The 19366-nt window shown below is 44.7% G+C and overlaps 1 protein-coding gene across 7 annotated transcripts in view; it reads right to left on the reverse strand.

Annotated features, from left to right (window-relative positions):
• Positions 1-19366, reverse strand: part of Gemin5 (gem nuclear organelle associated protein 5) — a 46136-nt gene that overhangs the window by 14509 nt on the left and 12261 nt on the right. For 4 of the 7 annotated variants that reach the window (XM_050157627.1, XM_050157625.1, XM_050157622.1 and 1 more), the window contains exons 8-20: positions 18465-18677; positions 17738-17823; positions 14158-14240; positions 13125-13261; positions 10970-11043; positions 10384-10565; positions 8776-8915; positions 7811-7982; positions 6041-6262; positions 4372-4485; positions 3887-4009; positions 2311-2409; positions 1268-1405 (exon numbers count right to left, since the gene is read on the reverse strand). In XM_050157627.1, coding sequence (XP_050013584.1) covers positions 1268-1405; positions 2311-2409; positions 3887-4009; positions 4372-4485; positions 6041-6262; positions 7811-7982; positions 8776-8915; positions 10384-10565; positions 10970-11043; positions 13125-13261; positions 14158-14240; positions 17738-17823; positions 18465-18677 — 1783 coding nt within the window. The remainder of the gene's footprint in view (positions 1-1267; positions 1406-2310; positions 2410-3886; positions 4010-4371; positions 4486-6040; positions 6263-7810; positions 7983-8775; positions 8916-10383; positions 10566-10969; positions 11044-13124; positions 13262-14157; positions 14241-17737; positions 17824-18464; positions 18678-19366) is intronic. The other 3 variants (XM_050157628.1, XM_050157626.1, XM_050157624.1) reach the window with 1 other exon arrangement.

A 19366-nucleotide genomic window follows, 5' to 3' on the forward strand; every position in this document is an offset into this window, starting at 1 on the left:
TTTTTTAATTCACCGTCCTCCTCCACCTCTTTCTGGGCAAGGCTGGTGTCATCAAAGTTCCTTTGTGTACTTCATCATTGCACTTTGGTGATAAACGGTTGCTTTTTCACTGTCACTCTCAGCAGCTGTTCTTTCGAGACAGGGTCTCACTGCGTAGCCCTGGCTGACCTGGCATTCAGAGACCCACCTGCCTCTGCCCCCTGAAGCTGGGGTTAGTATACAACACCATGTTCAGTTGGCACCCAGCAGTTTCTACTACATCTCCAATAGAGATGATCGTGTTTGGGGGGGGGGGGGCGGACGAATGGTGGTCTTTTAAGGGCATTAGGGGACTTTCTTGTACTTCCTTAAGCTGGGCCATAATTCTTCATTTCCTAATCTCAAACTACAGCATGGATCAGCGCTCCCAGGCTCATGTTAGCTGCCTGCATTAAGAGCTCACTCACATTAAGGACGTACAAGGCTGCCCCAGTCTTTGGGTATTTGTAAGGGTTTCTATTCTAGCTGTGTACATGACTTGACAGGGCTCTTACTTATGGCCATGTAGGTCTTTATGGTCTTTTGCTATGTCTCTGAGAGTGAGTACTGTTTAGTTTCTATCATCAGAACTGCTGGGCCAAAGGTTTGAAACATTTTCAAATTTATCACATATGGTCCAATTGTCCTTCAAGATGTGGTATGCCCACCACTGATTTATGTGCTAGAGGCATCACCAGAGCTGGGGACTGGTGGATACTAATTAACACATAGGACAGCATTCCTGGGAAGATTGTCCACTGCTGATCTGTGGAGCTGACTAATCCCCATGAGTTGTTAGATACAGAGCAAGGCTTGGCTCAATCTGCCTTGCCCACAAAACCAGCCTGCCCTGTCCCTGTCTTATCTTTATTCTGACCTCTGTGGTACCTTTGCTACCCACCACTGAGCAATGCTGGCTTTGGTTCCCAAACCTCCAGAACTGTGAGCAAAATGAATCTCCCACTTTACAGAGCACAGGGCTACCGCTCCTCTGTCTTGACAAAACCCAGTGGGGGATGTGTCCCCAGCCTTTGCCACTGCTGCAGAGTTAGCTTCTGTACATCATCTATTTCTAAGTGCTTTAAGCTTAAGGCAAGCACTGCCAAGTCATTTTTTTTCTTTTTGACCCTGAATTGGTGATTCCTCTGCCCCGGCCTCCCGGGTGCTGGCTGTGCATCACCATACCAGTGTTGAGGCATCTTTAATGGCATATTCTAGAAAGCAACACACTTCCCCAAGAAGCACATACCTACTGGTGCCACAGCCACGAGGCTGTCTGTAAGCTCTCCTCTCTCTGCTGCTGCCTGGAGGACACCTTTCAGATCGCCTTTCCAGAGCATGAGCTGGTGAAAAAGCTCAGGGTGGCCACTCTCCAGGTGGCCTTTTCCTGTGTAGAGGAGACAGAGTTTGAAAGCTGTTTTATAAAACAAAGGTCACAGTGGAAAAGAAGTATATAGTCACTTACCGATCAGCAAGCCATCTACTAAAATGACTTTGAGGGATTTTTTTTAATTAAAAAAAATTATTTTATGTTCATCGGTGTTTTGTGTGCATGTATGTCTGTGTGAGAGTGTCAGAAGCTCTGGAACTGGAATTAATGAAAGATGCGAGCTGCCATGTGAGTGTTGGGAACTGAACCCGAGTCCTCCAAAAGCAGTCAGTGTTTTAGTTGCTGAGCCATTTCTCCAGGACCAATTTTAAATTTTCCCTTTCACTTTGCTTTGGAGATAGGGGTTCTGTTTCTGCACTATGCTCCAGCTCATCCTCTTCTGTTTCCCATTTTGTAGAGTGTTAGGATGAGTGCAAGCTATACATGTTCTGATGATTGCACTTTTACCTGCTGAGCCATCCCTCTGCTCCCTAGCTTTTTATTTTATTTATTTATTTAAAGACAAAGTCTCCTCATAGCTCAGGCTGCCCTAGAACTTACAAGATGGACATACAGGATGGCCTCAATCTTGTGATACTCCTGCTTTAGCCTCCAGAGTGCTAGGATTATAGATCTGAACCATGGACATATATATATCTGAACCCAGCATATATGAATGGGGCTGGAGCCCAGCTGACCACTGTCACCAGTAGTCCTCAAGAGCACTGCACCAGTTAGAGGCTATCGTTTGGAGTCTGATGACCACATAAAGTACATAAGGGAGTAGCTTAGATGGCAACATGTTTGTACACAGATTAAACTGCATGGCATGGCAATGCACAGGCTGGCAGCCACATAGAGGCATGTGTCAAAATTAGGGAGAGTAAGGAGAGATAGGGCCACGTAGACTGAGCAGGCCTCACCTTCTGTTTCCATCATCCTGTACAGAGTAGCCCTGTCTGTGAAGAGGCCCAAGTGGAATCGTTCTTCAAGGTCAGCAGACAGATCTTCATTTAGCTCTGCTAATTTAAAATGGAAAAAGTAACAGCCACAGGTTTCGTCCAGTAACTTCTGGACACATGCCCCAACACCTACTTCAGAGACAAAAATCCACATTCCAGGTCCTCGTTTACTCTACCCTGTACCTCCTGCTAGTGACAGAGACAGTTTGGAGCTTTTAAAAGTCAGCTTGGGAAGAATCCAATGAGTCAATACCATTTTATAGTTTGTGCTGACAAAAGCTTGAGGGAAAAACAGTATAAGAGGATTCCAGCCGGGCGATGGTGGCGCACGCCTTTAATCCCAGCACTCGGGAGGCAGAGGCAGGTGGATCTCTGTGAGTTCGAGACCAGCCTGGTCTACAGAGCTAGTGCCAGGACAGGCTCCAAAGCCACAGAGAAACCCTGTCTCGAAAAACCAAAAAAAAAAAAAAAAAAAAAGAGGATTCCAAATTCAACATGCCTTTTAAATTTCTGTTAGAAGATTAACCAGAATGTATTAAGAGTCCTCTAGGAGCCAAGCACGCAGGTGTGCACCTTTATCCCAGCACTCAGGAGGCAGTAGGAGCTCTGTAAGTTTGAGGTCAGTCTGGTCTACAAAGAAAGTTCCAGAACAGCCAGGACTGTTACACAGAAAAACCCTGTCTCTGTAGCTTTGGAGCCTGTCCTGGAACTAGCTCTTGTAGACCAGGCTGGCCTCAAAATCACGGAGATCCACCTGCCTCTGCCTCCCGAATGCTGGGATTAAAGGCGTGCGCCACCACCGCCCAACTGAGAAACCCTGTCTTGAGAAACCAACCAACCAACCAACCAACCAACCAACCAACCAAAACCAAAACAGTCAATTATGTTTATGCACGTCTTAATGATAAAGGACTTGCCTAGCATGTGCAAGGCCCTGGGACCCCACCTGAGAATGTAAAAAGTCCTTACTTTCCAGTAAGTTTAGCTGTTAGCCAAGGAGACTCTAGATCATCTCAAAATTCCCAAAACAAGTCATACCCACAAAAAGCACAAGAGAAAACAGTGGTGGAATGAGCAGGGGGACTCACTCTCTTTAAGATTTTTAAAAACTGTGTTATTTTTTTCAACACATCAAATTCATAATAAAAACACCCAAATACTGGACTATGACAAGCAAACAAAACCAATAACCATTTAAAAAATAAAACACCATCAAATATGTTAAAGTAACTGCCACATTACGGAGCATCTCTAATGAGGATTTTTTTTTTTACCTAAAGACACTGGTAGACTGGAAAATAGATGTGTAGGTGCTTGGCCAAATGTCAAAGATGGTTGGCTGGGTAACAGTGACAGATGGGATACTGGGAGCAGTGGCCGCAAGATAGGGGCATGGCAGGGGGGCAGGGAGGTCAAAGACAAGGGAAGCTGGGGAAAAAGTCCAGGAAGTAATAATCTTAGACACCTGCTCATTTACTTAACACACAGTACCACCATCAACTGTAAGCACACAGGTGCAAGGAGCAGCGCTTGGTACCTTTGGCATGTGTTGCAGTTGCTAGTACCAAACAGTCTCGATGGAGTTCCTCTTTGGACCTGTGGTCTAAGCTTGTGCTCAGGGGGAGCATGGAGCGAGTCTTCCTTTTCTTGAGTAAGGCTTCTGAAATGAAACAACAGCAATAATTTCAGAAAAACAGACCACAGACAGAGCTGAAGGAACGCAAATGTGGGCAGTATGGGTGTGGCCTACAGGAAGGTGGCACGGAACAAGCCACTCCCAGACAGCAGCTTTTATACCTTGCTGGCTGGTGCATAGTCAAAAAACATGCAAAACGATCTTGCTAACATTCACAAGTGGTACCACCAACTGTAAGACATTTCAAGTGCTAAGCAATGTGAAAAAAAAAAAAAAACAAGAAATAAAATGATCTCCAACAGCACAATCCAAACATCCCAGGCTTACACAAAAGGCTCTCTCGTGGGCACAGAAGGTCTTAGGAATGTCAGGTAAAAAATACTGACCTGGCTTCTCTTTGGGTGGCTCCTTTTTCAGTAAGGTGGCTTTGCTATTAACTGTGACTTTTGACTTTTCAACACCTAAGGAAACAGCAATGCAGGAAACAGCTTCACCAGAAACTACAAGGGAAAAAGAACAGAAAAGGTTTGAGACGAGAACAATATAGAAAGGCGGAGGGCAAGGGAACCCACGCCTGTAACCTCAGCATTCTGGACACTGATGCAGGATCACTATAGGTTGAGGCCAGCCTAGGCTACACTGTGAGTCCCAGGACAATCAACTGTGGTTACAGAGTGAGACCCTGTTTCAAAACACACTGTCCGAGTCTAGTTGTTGCTATAAGAGCATTTTAACAGGTGAGTTGGGCTGTGGTGGCCATACCTTTAATTCTAGCCCTTAGGAGGCAGAGAAAGGTGGTTCTCTGTGAGTTCAAGGCCACCCTGGTCTAGTTTTAGGACAGATAGGGTTATTACACACTTCCTGTCTTGAAGGAAAAACAAAACAAAAAAGCAAAACAAAAACCAAAAACCAGCATTCCCAGGCTCAGCAATGCAATTCCAGCCACTGTGCCCTGGACAAGCAGTGCAGGTGCTCAGGCCTCACCTGCTGCACGGGAGTCTCTAAGGTTATTATTCAGAACTCTGACATTTGACCTGGAAACCCTGCTTACTGGTGAGTCACTTGTTAGGGAACTGAAGCTTCACTGTACAAACAGGAAAAAGCTTCAATCACAGAACACAGCAGGTACATGTGACAGTCACAATCCTAAGCACACAAACTGTTTTCTAACCAACAGAAGCACAGGACACTTTGTGTAGCCCTTATATGATACAAAGGAATTAAAATCATTATCACTGTATGTGCTCTGTGGTGAATGTGGAGGTCAGGATAATTCTTTGGAGTCAGGTCTCCCTTCCATCTTTCCATGGGTTCCAGAATCAAACCCAGGACTGTGCAGCAAACACTTGAGTCACTCAGCCCCAATGAAATGTTTTGTCTTGTTTTAAATAAGACTTGCCTTGGTCGTGGTGTCTCTTTACAGCAACACAACAATGATTAAGATATCATCCGGCGCAGGGGAAACTTACCTTTCCCATATAAGTTGGAACGTTTTAAAGGTCAGTTGTTAAAGGGACACAGATGTGCCCTCCTCTCCACTCATGCCTATGCACACTGCCCTGTCTCACTGTGCCCTGTGTCTTACCCTGAACAGCTGAAGCTTCTGTGTACTATTGACTCCTCCCCAGTCATGTACTATAGCTCTTGTAACACTTCAAAGTGGCATTTAATAGCTCAATAAAAACAACAATAACAACAACAACAATAAGGTGGTATTTCGACTTAACCTTTTAAAGATATGGAGAGGGGGCTCAGAGGTTAAGAGCACTGGTTGTTCTTGCAGAGGACCTGGGTTCAGTTCCCCACACCCATAATTCCAGTTTTAGGGGGTCCAATGCTCTCTTCTGGCCTCCATGGGCACTCTTGTGGTACACAGGCATAGTTTCAGGCAAAATAGTCATACACATGAAACGAAGATCAATATTAAAAACTGAACGAAACCCCTTTAAACAACACTACCATGTTTGCAAAGTCTCAGTTGACGCAGAAGCTGCACACAGAGGAAGACCTGCCACACCAATACACCAGTGAGATGGGTGTTTTAGAAATACCTACCCACTGGAGATGGTGGCAGCTCTGGCTCCTGGGTTTCCTCCTCACCATCCTGGTCCGACACACCATTCTCAACAGGTCCTGAGGTCTCCCTTGAACTCTCATCTTCAGTGACAATGGATGAATCTTGCTTTCCAGGTAGTCGCAGGGTAGGTTTTTTCTTCTTTTTAAGCTTTGGCTTAGGCTGAGAGAGCCGTTTTTTTTCTAGTTCAACACATTTTTTCCCTACAAAGACCACAATAAAAATAATAGACTAAAATACACACTGTGGGCCAGAAGCATCCTGGCAAAATCCTTTCGAACCATACACCACTCTTCTGACAGTCTTTACACACCCCCTGCCTTCTCCATGCCTTCACAGCTACACCCCCATCAGCCCTGGGAGTCCATTAATTCCACTCATGTCTGCCCACACTATTTAAGGGATGCAGACTACATTTTCAACTGGTCGCAGAGAAACTGCTCCTCCAGGGTACCTGGGAGGTAGACAGCACATGACTTTTATCTGTCCTTTGGCTATTTTAATTAGATGACCAGAGGGTGTCCCGACAGTGTCTGTTGTCCATTACCACACTTCTGGACTCCCTAGTTCCACCATCAGATTCCTGACTGGGATTGTCACTGTGCCACTGTGTGGGCACTTGTGACTTCCTTGGCTGGAATGCACCGCTGGACAGAACTGGTTCTCAGGAGAGACCTCTGTGATCCAGTACCTGAAAGCACACTTGCCAGGCAGCTGGCACTGACCAGTTTGCAGCATCCAGCACTGCCCTCTTTCTTCCTTAAAGCTTTTTATTATTTCCTTACAGTCTATTTATCATTTTTTCACATCTCAACTGCTTTTCAAGATTCAAGGTACTAGAACTCAGCATTCCAGCACAGACCAGATCCCACCTGCCCTGTAGATAACCTGTCACCAGTCTGAGTTTCAGCTGCCCTAGGGTTTCACAGAAACAGTACAAACCCTGTGCCTGGCTGCTGCTGCTCAGTGCAATCTGTCAGAAACTCATCAACTTTGCTGCATTTATCAGTAGTCGCTCTTTGTTTCTATTCAGGGGGTTGAAGCAGGCCTGTACACATGGGCAGCCTACAACTTCCTTCTTATGCCTATGTACATTTCTTCTGTAAGGATACACTCATATGCTCATTGGCATTTGAATTGTGTCCAGTTTCTGACCAAGACAACACTAATTTGAGTATCTTTTACATTAAAATCTGGTCCACTCCTTCTGGTGGCACCCTATATAAAAGGACATGGAAAAGGAAGCCTTTACCTTTTGCCTGGCTGCCCTCACTCTTTCCCGTCTTATGGACTGGACCGAACTACTGGATTTTTGGTCTTTCCATCTGGAGACAACCATTGTTGGACTACCCAGACCACAGCTTGTCAGCCACTCTAATAAGTTGCATGTGTGTGTGCCATTATATCAGTTCTGTTCCTTTAGAGAATCCTGACTAATCCCCCCACTTGCAGACACCTTGCTGGCCCCTCCTCTCAATAGTCCCCCCTTTTGTTTAGCCAGAAACCCTTCAAGCTGCTCCCAATACTTTGAAGTGTCTCAGTTCTTTGAGCACACCCTTTCTTTCTGGCATAAGATGTTGTAGGTGCTTTCATTCCTAATGCCCTTCCAGTGAATAATGAGGTTTAACAGCCCTGGGAAGAGCACAGCCACACTTGTTACAATTTTACCGTGATGGATGATGCTGGGTGGGGTCAGAGCAACAATTACTGAGGCAGAGAAAAAGGGATCCCATAATCTCATCCTGACCAACCTTGAGGAGGCCGGGAATGGTCCTGCATGGAGGTCAGCCACCTGTATACACAGAAGTCATCTGCACCTGAGTAGATGCATTCTGGGTCCACTGGAGACCATGCCACACATAGCAGCCGGCCTCGATGTCCTCGGAAATTGAACAGAGGTTCTTCCAGGAGGGCGTCCCATACCTAGAACCAACATTAGTATGATAGGACAAACAACTGATAATTATATTGTTCTAGATTGTAATTTTGCTCAATTAAAATAAACTCATGATGGGCCTTAATTTTCACATGATTTGCAAAGTCCCTAATGCATTCATGAGACAACACTATCTCATGTGGCCCACACCTATAGTTATAGCACGGATGGTTGAAGCAAAAGGATTAAAGCTTTGAGGACAGGATGGTGAGATGGCTCAGTGGAAAAGGCCCTTGTTGCCAACTCTGATGATCTGAATTTAATCCCTAGGACCTACAAGATGGGAGGAGAGCACCAACTCCTGTAAGTTTTCCTGTCTCCTCCAACACATACACAATGTTAATTAAACAAAATCAAAATATAGAGAGTTTGAGGACAGCTCGCCTTGTATAACAAAACCCTGCAGCAAAAGCCCAAACAACAACAAAAAGAGTATCTACAATTAGCTAAAATCTTTATGTTGGTTTGGTTGAAGGACACTTTTTGGGCCACTTGGGTCCACCACACAGAGTAATCAGAACTCCTGACACTGACTATAAGTCAAAAGTGATCTGTCAAGGGCTATGATGAAACTATGTCTTCTAGCTCAGACAGTCCTTCTGTAGACAGGAGGGGAATAAAAACAACGCAAAACTGAGAGGGAAGAAGGGAAAGTTTAAATTACAATAAGTCATTCCAGGAAAGCTATGGCTATTACACAGAGAAACCCTGCTTAGAAAAACCAACCCCTTACCACCCCTCCCCCACACCAAGTAACAAAGGCTCATGGACGCATAGTACCTGAGCTGTGCCATCATAGCAAGCAGATACCAGCCTTCCATCATGATGAGGGCTCCACGCCAGGCTGGTAACCTTGGCTGTGTGTCCTGAGAGGGTCCGGAAGGGCTCTGTGATGGTTACTGGAGACTCAGGATTGCTCTCTAGAAGGCAAGGAGAAGAAGTCACATCAACAGCCCCAGAAAGGATACACAGGAAGACAGAACAGGGCAAGAGGCAAGGAAGGCTTTTTGAGATTTCAGTAAGAATGTAGCTCAGCCGGGTTGTGTGTGTGTGTGTGTGTGTGTGTGTGTGTGTGTGTGTGTGTGTGTGGCACACCTTTAATCCCAGCACTTGGGAGGCAGAGGCAAGCAAATCTCTGAGTTATAAAGCCAGTTTGGTGTACAGAGCGAGTTCCAGGACAGCCAGAACTGTTACACAGAGAAACCCTGTCTTACCCCCGACCCTTCAAAAAAAAAAAAAAAAAAAAAAAACCCCAAATAAAACAAAAAAGAAAGAAAAGAATGTAGCTTACTATAGCTTACTAGATTATAAGAGCCACAGAATGGGAGATCCGGAGTTCAATTCCCAGCAACCACATAGTGGCTTACAAACATCTATCAGGTGCCCTCTTATGCTGTGCAAACAGAACACTGTATACATAATAAATCTTAAAACAAACAAACAAACAAACAACAAAAAAGAGCTGGAGATCAGGGAATCTGCATGAGACTGTGTCTCCTTGAAAAGACCATAAAGTTTCACCAGTATGGCTACCCAAACATGAACAAATAGGACACTAATAGACTAATGGTGAAGGGAGAAAACTTACAAGGCCTCAACAGTAAACAAAGAACTAACGGCAACTAAGAAACACTGAGGAAGGGAAAACGGTCTTCTCTCAGGGAAGCACACATCAACCGGTTATCTAACACCAAACTGTCAGCCCTAAAACATATACCTATAAATAACATTAAATGGACCGGGAACGTTGCATTTATGTTTAGGAACATGTATGTGCAACCACAATTAAAGAAAAAAAGTACATGAATTTGAAAGAGAGTCGAGGAGCGTGCACGGAAGGGTTTGGAGAGAGAAAAGAGAAGGAAATGATATCTGCTCAAAAGTACAGATAAAAATACAATGTAGCTCACTAACAGGGCCTCCAGGCAGGCTACCGTAGATGTGTAGATAGAGGCCAACACAAGAGCACCTCCCTCTGGACATCCCTGCACTTGATGGTACTCTAGGTAGTAACAGATCATCTGAAGCTATCCATGAGGAAATACCAGATAAACCGCAGAACAGTGACCAAACAACTGTTCTGTGTTTCTAGTCACTACCAATTCCTTTACCTGAAGAAATCCAACATTTTTGGTAATACAGTCTGTTCTCCTGGTGACAAATTCCCTCATCAAAAAAAAAAAAAAATCTATTTGTAAAGTCTATAATTTCACCTTCATTTAAAGGATCTTCCCCTAGGTATAGAATCCCAGATTAGTGTTGGACATGGAAGTACAAGGTTGCAATCCCAGAGCTTAGAAGGCACAGGCAGGATGGGGTTCCAGGTCATCCTGGGCTATAGGAGGCTAGCCTGAAGTCCTGTATCATCCCAGCAGAGGTCAGTGTTACCTAGAACAGTTCGCAGATTGTGCACGTAGATGACTGCATTGTTGGAGCCAGAAGCTATGAGGCAGCTCAGCTCTGGACGGCTGCCGTGCTCATGGTGCCAGACTATGGCATTCACCAGTTTGTGGTGCTGCTGGATGGTGCAGAGTAGTTTCAAGTTGGGAACTTGGAATATTTCTATTGACCTAGAACAAGACAGCAGGATGAGAATGAAAGCTAATCAAGTTACAAGCCCCCCTTCTTCCCTCAGTGCAGGGAAGGTGAGATAGAAAGCATGGCACGCTCTATCCCTGGCAGAGGCCCTTCTCTCACAAGGAACCAGGAACTGGTTCAGGGTGGAGGGGGGGTTGAGAGAATTGGGCTGTGCCTAGAGTCACAGTGAGACTCCAATAGCCAACACAGTGTAGTCAGACACTGTCAATGAGCTGTAAGATTCAAACAGTCTGTCTTCACAGAGATATAGAGTCCAGATGAGCCGAGGATGTCCACAGTGACACAGAACACAATGGGACTGCCACTAGGCACTGCAGAAAGCCTTGGCAGCTAGCGAACGCTACAATATTACAACTTTTTGTAAAGACACACTCACCCATCTTCATTGCCGAGAGCCATGACCTTGCCATCTCCTTTCCAGCTGATCTCTGTGTGCACAGGCAGCTTATACTAGAAAGTAGAACAAGCCAGGCATGGGTGTAAAAAACTTCATCTGCTCTTCATCTTACAATTCAATGACATCATGAGGGCAAAAAAAAAAAAAAAAAAAAAAAAAAAATTCCCTGGGGTTAAAACATGTTCTGATTTTGAGCCGGGCGGTGGTGGCACACGCCTTTAATCCCAGCACTGGGAGGCAGAGGGCTCACAGGCGGATCTCTGTGAGTTCGAGACCAGCCTGGTCTACAGGCTAGTTCCAGGACAGGCTCCAAAGCCACAGAGAAACCCTGTCTCGAAAAAACCAAAAAAAAAAAAAAAAAAACCAACAAAACATATTCTGATTTTGAAGGGCAGTTTTCTAGACTAACCACATTCAGCCAAAGAGTTACTGAGAACAAGTACTCTGACTGCAGCTTCTTAAATGGAACAGAGTCCGGTAAGTACTGTCTGTAGTCTTCCACCTTACAGAATAAACTAACCAAAAGACAGTCCCCTGTGCGAAATGCACATGCCCCAGCATTTCCCCATGAGTAGTTTGAAATCAAATCAGCTGTCACGCAGGTCCTGTCAGGATTTTGCCTGTTTGCTTCCTTTTCTTTTTTCTTAAATTTTTTTTATGGTTTATTTAACTTTATTTTATGTGCATTGGTGTGAAGGTGTCAGATCCCCTGGAACTGGATCTTCAGACAGTTGTGAGCTGCCATGTGGGTGCTGGGAATTGAACCCGGGTCCTCAGGAAGAGCAGTCAGTGCTCTTAACCGCTGAGCCATCTCTTCAGCCTCCTGCTTCCTTTTCTTAACAATATTTTATTATACAATTGTGTAGAAATCTGAAGACAGCTCTGGGATCAGAGTCTCTCCTTCCGCCTCTATGTAGAACTCAGGTAGTCAGGCTGGGTGGCAATCGCTTCCACCTGCTGTGTATGTCATTTGCCCCGTGACCCTATTTTTCTTACTTGTTTCTTTTGTTTATTCTATTACCCGTCCACAGCTTTTTCAAAGTCATTTATGTGAAGAGATTCCAAATTTCTATTTCCTGTACAGAATCCTCATTTGAACTCTAATATAGAAACTCAGCTGTCACTCAGCTAAAACCTTGTGAGGATAGGAATTTTGCTCATTACTGGGTGTTAACACACAGACAACATTGGAGAAAATGAAAGCATACAATCGCATATGATTTATGATCATGTTACCTTGTGATAGGCATACAAAAAACAGGAAGCAGCAATGAAAACTGCTCATTTGCAAGGGTAAGGAAATCTCAATATTTATGATTTGACTTAAGGACAACTGTAGAAGCCAGGCATTGTGGAGCACACCTGTCATGCTAGCACCTGGCAGGTAGAGGCAGGAACCAAGCTTGAGGCCAGCCTGAGTTATGTTTGATCCTGTCTCAAAAAAGAAAGTTAAAATAGTTGAGTCATAAAATACAATGACACAAAGTCAAAGCAAATGTGTTTTGATGTGAGATCTAGGCAAAGGTCCCAAGAGAATGTTTTGTATTGCTGTACATGTGTGACTCTGCGAGCACAGCCTTGCAACCTCAGCACCTGGGAGGCTGGGGGAGGAGGAGCAGGAAGTCAGCCTGGGCTAATAAGAAGTCACCATACCACAAGAAAACAGCAGACAAGGCCTGAGCACACCATTGCCAACAGGCGCTTGTAGCTGGAAGGCTAGCCTCAAAAGGATGCACACCTTTCCTCCAGCACTTGAGAAGCAAAGGCGAGGCAGCTAGGTGAGTTTTACACAGTGGGCTCCAGGACAGTCAGGACTACATATGATGAACCCTGTCTCAAAAACCAAACCAAACCAAACCAATCAACCAAACAACCCAAAAACCCAAACCAAAAGGATGCTTTACTGTGAAGATGAGGAAGATTTTTTATCTTACCATTGCAAGTAAGTCTCCCATACAGTTCTTTGCTTTACTCAATGATAAATATCTCTAAGGTCTAACAGGCAACCCACAAATTCGTCAATAGCTTTATCAACTATCTGAGAATTCTGGCTAAACATCACAGGCATCTACAGAAAGCCCTGAGTAAGAAAAACCAAAGGAAGCTGAGTGGACTCCAGCTCACTGGAACTTACTTTGATGGAATTGGTGTCCCTCACAAGTTTGTTGATGTTGAAGGCCTCTCCGCTGAGCTTCCAGGGGTTATGTTGCAGCACAATGCCTTCCCCTCCACAGCTGTACAAGGTGAGGGAAGGCCTGTCTCCTTCCCCTCCTATGAAGGAAAAACTCCTGAGTTTCTCACTTTCCCAGGGTAGCAATTCCATAGGTACATCATTAGCACAGCACACCACGGTTAACATCCGGCTTTATCTCCCAGCTGTGGGTGGGGAAAGATCTAACATGCTGGGGTAAAGCCACCCTCCTACCAATCTGGAAAGCTGTGAGAAGAAGGAAAACCAGTTCACTCCTGAGATACTGTGTTCACTGCAAAGGCTCTTCTGACATTCGGGAGCATTAACACTAAAGATGTGATCAGAGGAAACGCTATGGTCTCAAATGAAAGCTGACAACGTAGTTTTTCTTCCAGAAACGAGAATCTTACGGCTTGTGTGAACAGAGTTCAGGATTCCCATGGCCAAGATTGTGTCTCAGAGCACAGCCCTTAGTTGTAAAGCTATTTCCTGTTTGCAACACAACCCTCTACACAAAGCCAGTGCTACCTTCAGCACAGTAGGAAAGAACGTGGAAAAACTTCTGACTCATTTTAAAAGATATTAAGAAAGACATTAATTTATGGAAATCAGCAGCAGTCAGGGTGGGAAAATAAGGAGGGGCAGAGCTATAGGAGTGAAAGACAGAGACCTTAGCAACCCAAGGCCAGCACCCAGTCTGAGGTTCTTCTGTGTAGTGGAAGAAAAGAGCAGTACTTCAGAGCTGGGGGAGGCGGGAGTCAAGCTTTTCCTTTAATCTCCAACATCACCCACCTCTGCTGCTCACACAGAATCCTGGAGGCATGGTGCACCTATGTGCGTGCGCGCGCGCGCGCGCACACACACACACACACACACACACACACACACACACACACACACACACACACCAGCCTTCAGGCTCTAATTAAAATGGAAGAATACACTCGTGTGTGTTAAGAATGATCAAGACACTTACCAAGTGACATTGGGGGGACTGGTGGCCCCCAAGCCAACCTGTACACAGTCTTCTTATGATACGTGCTTGAAATCTGTGGAGGTCTGTGGATGGGGAGAACAGGAAGACTTGAATAAAGAGGCCCACTAGAAAACAGACCATCTTTCTCTGAAAGGTCCTTCCATACATGTAGTTGTTGGTATTAAAGAAAAACAATTTAATTTTGCCCCAAATAGTTGGTTATTAAAAAGCAAAACTTAACATGTAATAATATCTACCACTAAAACAAGCACTGAACGCACTGCCCACCCCGCTGGCCAGCTGGAATCATTTTTTCTTCTGTCTCTTTAAAGAGCTAATAGCAAAGCAACGTCAAGAATTTAGCATTTCTGGAGAGATGGCTCACTGGTTAAGAGCATTGCCTGCTCTTCCCAAGGTCCTGAGTTCAATTCCCAGCAACCACATGGTGGCTCACAGTCATCTGTAATGAGGTCTGGTGCCCTCTTCTAGCCTGCAGGCATACATGCAGACAGAATATTGTATACATAATAAATAAATTAAAAAAAATAATGACTGTACTTTGAAAAAAAAAATTTAGCATTTCTGTAGCTACGAAGGAGTACAGAGGCTGTGACAACCAGTCACCTAACCTGAGGGATGACAGGCCTCATGTGGACCTGGATGCCCTGTAACTCAGAGATCCATCTGCCTCGTCTTCTGAATGCTGGGGTTAGAGGTGTACACCACCAAGCCAAGCACAGCCAGTACCATACTCTTAAACTGCAGTAAACCCTGAAAGGAGGCAGATCTCTTAAAGGTTTTTTTTTTTTTTTTTAATACTGTATCCCAGGGGTCTTGCTCTTAGGGGCGACAAGGCTTGACTTCTTGGGAAAAAACAGCACTGTTAGGACTTTCAGTGTCAATCATCGTCTAGGTAAGGATTTAGAACTCCAGAACCGTGTTGAAGGAGCTCATCTACTGGTAGACTGAGTACTTATGGGACAATTTAGTGCTACTTAAATCAACATAGTTTTGTTTAGTTATATACCCCTTTAAAACAGTATTTAAGCAAAAAGGGAGAAATAGTCAAACAGATGTAGGTTCTCCATAAATTGTTAAAGCACTGCGTCCAGACTGGGGAATCAACTTCGATGATTAGCATCCATGAGGCCTACGGTGGTCTGAATGAGAGTGGTCCAAATAGGTTCTTATGGTTGAATTCTTGGTCCTGTTTGGGAAGGTGTAGCCTTGATGAAGGTGTCTCACTGGGGATGGGCTTTGAGGTTTCAAAAGTCAGCTCCATTCCCAGGTTAGTCCTCCCTGCCTCTAGCTTCTGGGTCAAGATGTAAACTCTCAGTTACTGCTCCAGTGCCATGCCTGCCTGTTGCCAAGCTGGTCATGAACTCACCCTCTTGACATGGGAACCCCAAATTAAACTCTTTCTTTTGGTCATGGTGTCTTATCACAGCAGTAGAAAAGATCCTATCACAGCAAAGAAAAGAAAGACAGAAAGAGGTAAGGCAGAGGGAGGTAGACATGCAGACAGGGTAGCTCCGCAGTAGAAATGGATCTCGTATCCTTTCCCATAAAGGGACAGTGAGCAGGTCAGGTGCTGCAGCCACATGGGTGCTGTGGTGTGGAAGCAGACAGCAGGATGCAATCAGTGAGTGCGGATGAGTCCCTATAGAATTTTATTTACACAAACGGAGACTGTCATCCTGCTTCTCCCTACGCCATGAAACCCTGGCTCCACTCCATTCCCACGGTTAGAAAGGAGCATTCTCAGCCACATGCTGCTCTTGTGATTTGAAATGTGGCCAGTGTAAATGAAGACCTGTATTTCTAAACTCATGTTATTTCAATTACTTTCAGTATCAATAGCCATGTGTGGCAAGGGGCTGCTGAACCGAATAAGCAGGTCTAACCCGTAGTCAGCTGTGTCCAATACACAGTCTGCGCCAAAAACCCAAACCCCAAATGTAATCTAGAACTCTCTAGTCAGGTCGGAAAAGATCAAAGAGGTCAGGCATGATATGATGATCCCTATGAGTTTCAGGTCAGCCTCTGATACATAGAGATGCTTTGTCAAAAAGGAAAAGAAAGACAGAGAGAGAGAGAGAGAGAGAGAGAGAGAGAGAGAGAGAGAGAGAGAGAGAGGAGAGAGAAAGAGAGAGAGAAAGAGAGAGAGAAAGAGAGAGAGAGAGAGAAGAACAAGTGATACTGATTTAGTATGAGTCAAATAAATCACTAAAGTAAATACATTATATAAGGTGATGGATGCCTGTAATTCTAGAACATCAAAGGTGGAGACAGAAGGACTATGAGGCCAAGGCCAGCCTCTGCTATGGAGTTAGTTTAAGGCAAGTAATAGTTTAAGGAATGCACCAATTCTATGGAAAGAAGCGGGTATTCCAGAGAAAAGCACAGCTAAGACATGACCAAACATGACACAGAAACCCAAATGGAAATCACCTCAGAAAACAGAAAACCTTTCACCTAGGAAGTAAGTCTATGTCCAGACATCAGTGTATAACAAAAGTCTGAAACTTTCTCAGTCACAACACGACTTTACAAGTACACACAATAGCACCCTCACATTGTATTTGCTTTTATTCTGAGAAAAGTGCTGTTTTATATAGACCAGGTTGGCCTCCAACTGAAGAAATCAACCTGCCTTAGTCTCCCAAGTGCTGGGATTAAAAGCGTGCACCACCATGCCCAGTCTCATTGCCACACTGTTCAAGCTTTGTTTTGTACTTTTCGGTGCTAGGCAAATGCTCTACCAAGTCAACCATATCCCTATCCCCGAGACAAGACATGGAGAACCACAGATCAAACAGAAAAGGTACACGTGTGTCTCTCCACTACTCTTTCAGCTTTGTGTCTGGAAACTTTCATACAAAAAGTCACAGGTTTATCTTGGTGGTTTTTTCTTTTTTAAATTATTTAATGGTTTTTGTTTATTTTTTTGGTGTTTTGTTTGCATATATGTCTGTGTAAGACTGTCAGACCCCTGAAACTGGGGTTATAAACAGTTGTGAGCTGACATATGGGTGCTGGGAATTGAACCCAGGTCCTCTGGAAGAGCAGCCAGTCCTCTTAACTGCTGAGTCATCTCTCCAGCCCATCTTTGTGGTTCCTAAAGAGCAGTCAGGCTACACTGTCGTGCCCTGGAAAATTAATTTCTTCTCCTCATTCTTTTGTGAGACAGGGATTCTTGTGTGTATCAAGCTGGCCTATATATAACCCTTCATCTTTCTGCCTTTCCCTCTCAAATGCTGAAATCAATGTACCTGCACTTCTCAGTCTGTAAGTCTCAGATACTAAACTCAGGACTCTGCACATGTACCTGCACTTCTCAGTTTGTAGTCTCAGATACTAAACTCAGGACTCTGCACATGCGAGCCAAGGTCTCCACCACTGAGTTACGGTCTTAGCCCCTCACAAAAAAAGTTTTTAAAGAAAATTCTGAGTTCTGAACCTCAGTACCAGAGCCAAAAGATTCTACTCTAAAACAACTTTATTGTGTTTATGGACTCCAAGTTGAACCTTACATCACAGATGTTCTGGTCACTAAGTTGAGGGAGATCACCATACTTACTTGTTGGAACAGGTATCATACAATCCCACTTTTCCATCATCAGTTCCGAACGCCAAGCAGCCCTCCTTGTTTGGATGCCAGCAGAGCTACAAGAGAAGTTTCCAGATGAGAGATGAGTACACAGAAAGGAGTCTGCATGTAGTCCTGGCTGTTTCATGGAACACTTTTTTGTTCTTCATTTCATTCTCATTATTTAATAAAAAAAAAAAAGGATTAAAACAAGATTAAGGAGCCAGGCAGTGGTGGCATGCCTTTAATCCCAGCACTCGGGAGGCAGTCAGGCGGATCTCTGTGAGTTCGAGGCCAGCCTGGTCTACAGAGCTAGTTCCAGGACAGGCTCCAAAGCTACAGAGAAACCAAGATTAAGGGCCATTAACGGCTCAGCAGGTAAAAGTGCTTGCCTTCAAGCTTTACCACCTGAGTTCAACCTCCCAAGACTCATATGAAGAACTCACCCCCAACACACAAACAAATAAATGTAGTAAGAAAAACAGAAACAAAGCTAAAATCATTGCATCCTCACCAGTCAACACAACCTAGGGCCAACCCCACACGCTTCAAATATTTAAGTGATTTCACAACACTCTGTGAACTGATGGAAGAATCTAGAACATTCAGAGCTTACACAGTGAGAAGTTCATGCTTCATCATAGATACCTTAAACCTCCTTTGATTTCCAGCAGTGTCTAAAAAGAATCTGAAAAAAATCTCCAAGAAGCTTCCTTACCGCCGTAACCTTGGACTTGACTCCTTGCCAGAAGCTTTTCACTTCATAGTTGTTCTTTATGGAGAGCGTATTCCACACCCGGATCATGCCGTCCCCAACGCCTATGGCCAAGCAGCCCACATCCACAGGAGAAAAGGCCAGGCTGTAGACAAACCCTCCAAGAGAAGGCAATGTCCAGCAGCACTCCAGAGTGGCCATGTCCCAACATTTTACCTAAAATAAAGGTTCAAAAAAAGCAAAGAGGGCTGGAGAGATGGCTCAGAGGTTAAGAGAGAGCACCAACTGTCCTTCCAGAAGTCCTGAGTTCAATTCCCAGCAACCACATGGTGGCTCATAACCATCCATAATGACAGCTGGTTCCCTATTCTGGCCTGTAAGCATACATGCAGGCAGAACATTGTACATGAAATAAATGTTAAAAAAAAAAAGCAAAGAAATGGGGGTAAAGAATTAAATATTTCAAATGGGATTGAATCTAATTCTTCCAGAGGGAACTGGGAGAAGCTTCTCTCATGAGGAAACAAACCTGCAATTTATCACAGAGCTCAAATCCACCTAGGAGCACATCCATTCCTAGACATGCTCAGTGAGTTAAACACCCTGCAACACAGGCTCGCCATCTCTGCAGTCACAGCACAGCTAACCCCTGCTCTCACAATGCTGGCAGAGTGTGCACGGCCTCCCCAAAGAATATCAATCAAGAGCCGCTGCCTGAACAAGTCCTGAACTTCTCGTCCAGGCAGTGCAAGAGAAAAATTATGTCTAAATTAAGGGCTAGGGCCGCAGGGCAGTTAGTTAGTTGGTAGAGCACCTGCTCACCATGAAGCTGCAGCTCTAGTCCCCAATATAATCAGGCGTGGTTACAGCACTTAGAAGGCGGGGGGGGGGGGGGGGGGGGGAGG

This window comes from Alexandromys fortis, unplaced genomic scaffold (assembly GCF_014885135.2).
Source record: "Alexandromys fortis isolate MF-2015 unplaced genomic scaffold, M_Fortis_MF-2015_v1.1 scaffold_103, whole genome shotgun sequence".
Taxonomy (NCBI): Eukaryota; Metazoa; Chordata; class Mammalia; order Rodentia; family Cricetidae; genus Alexandromys; species Alexandromys fortis.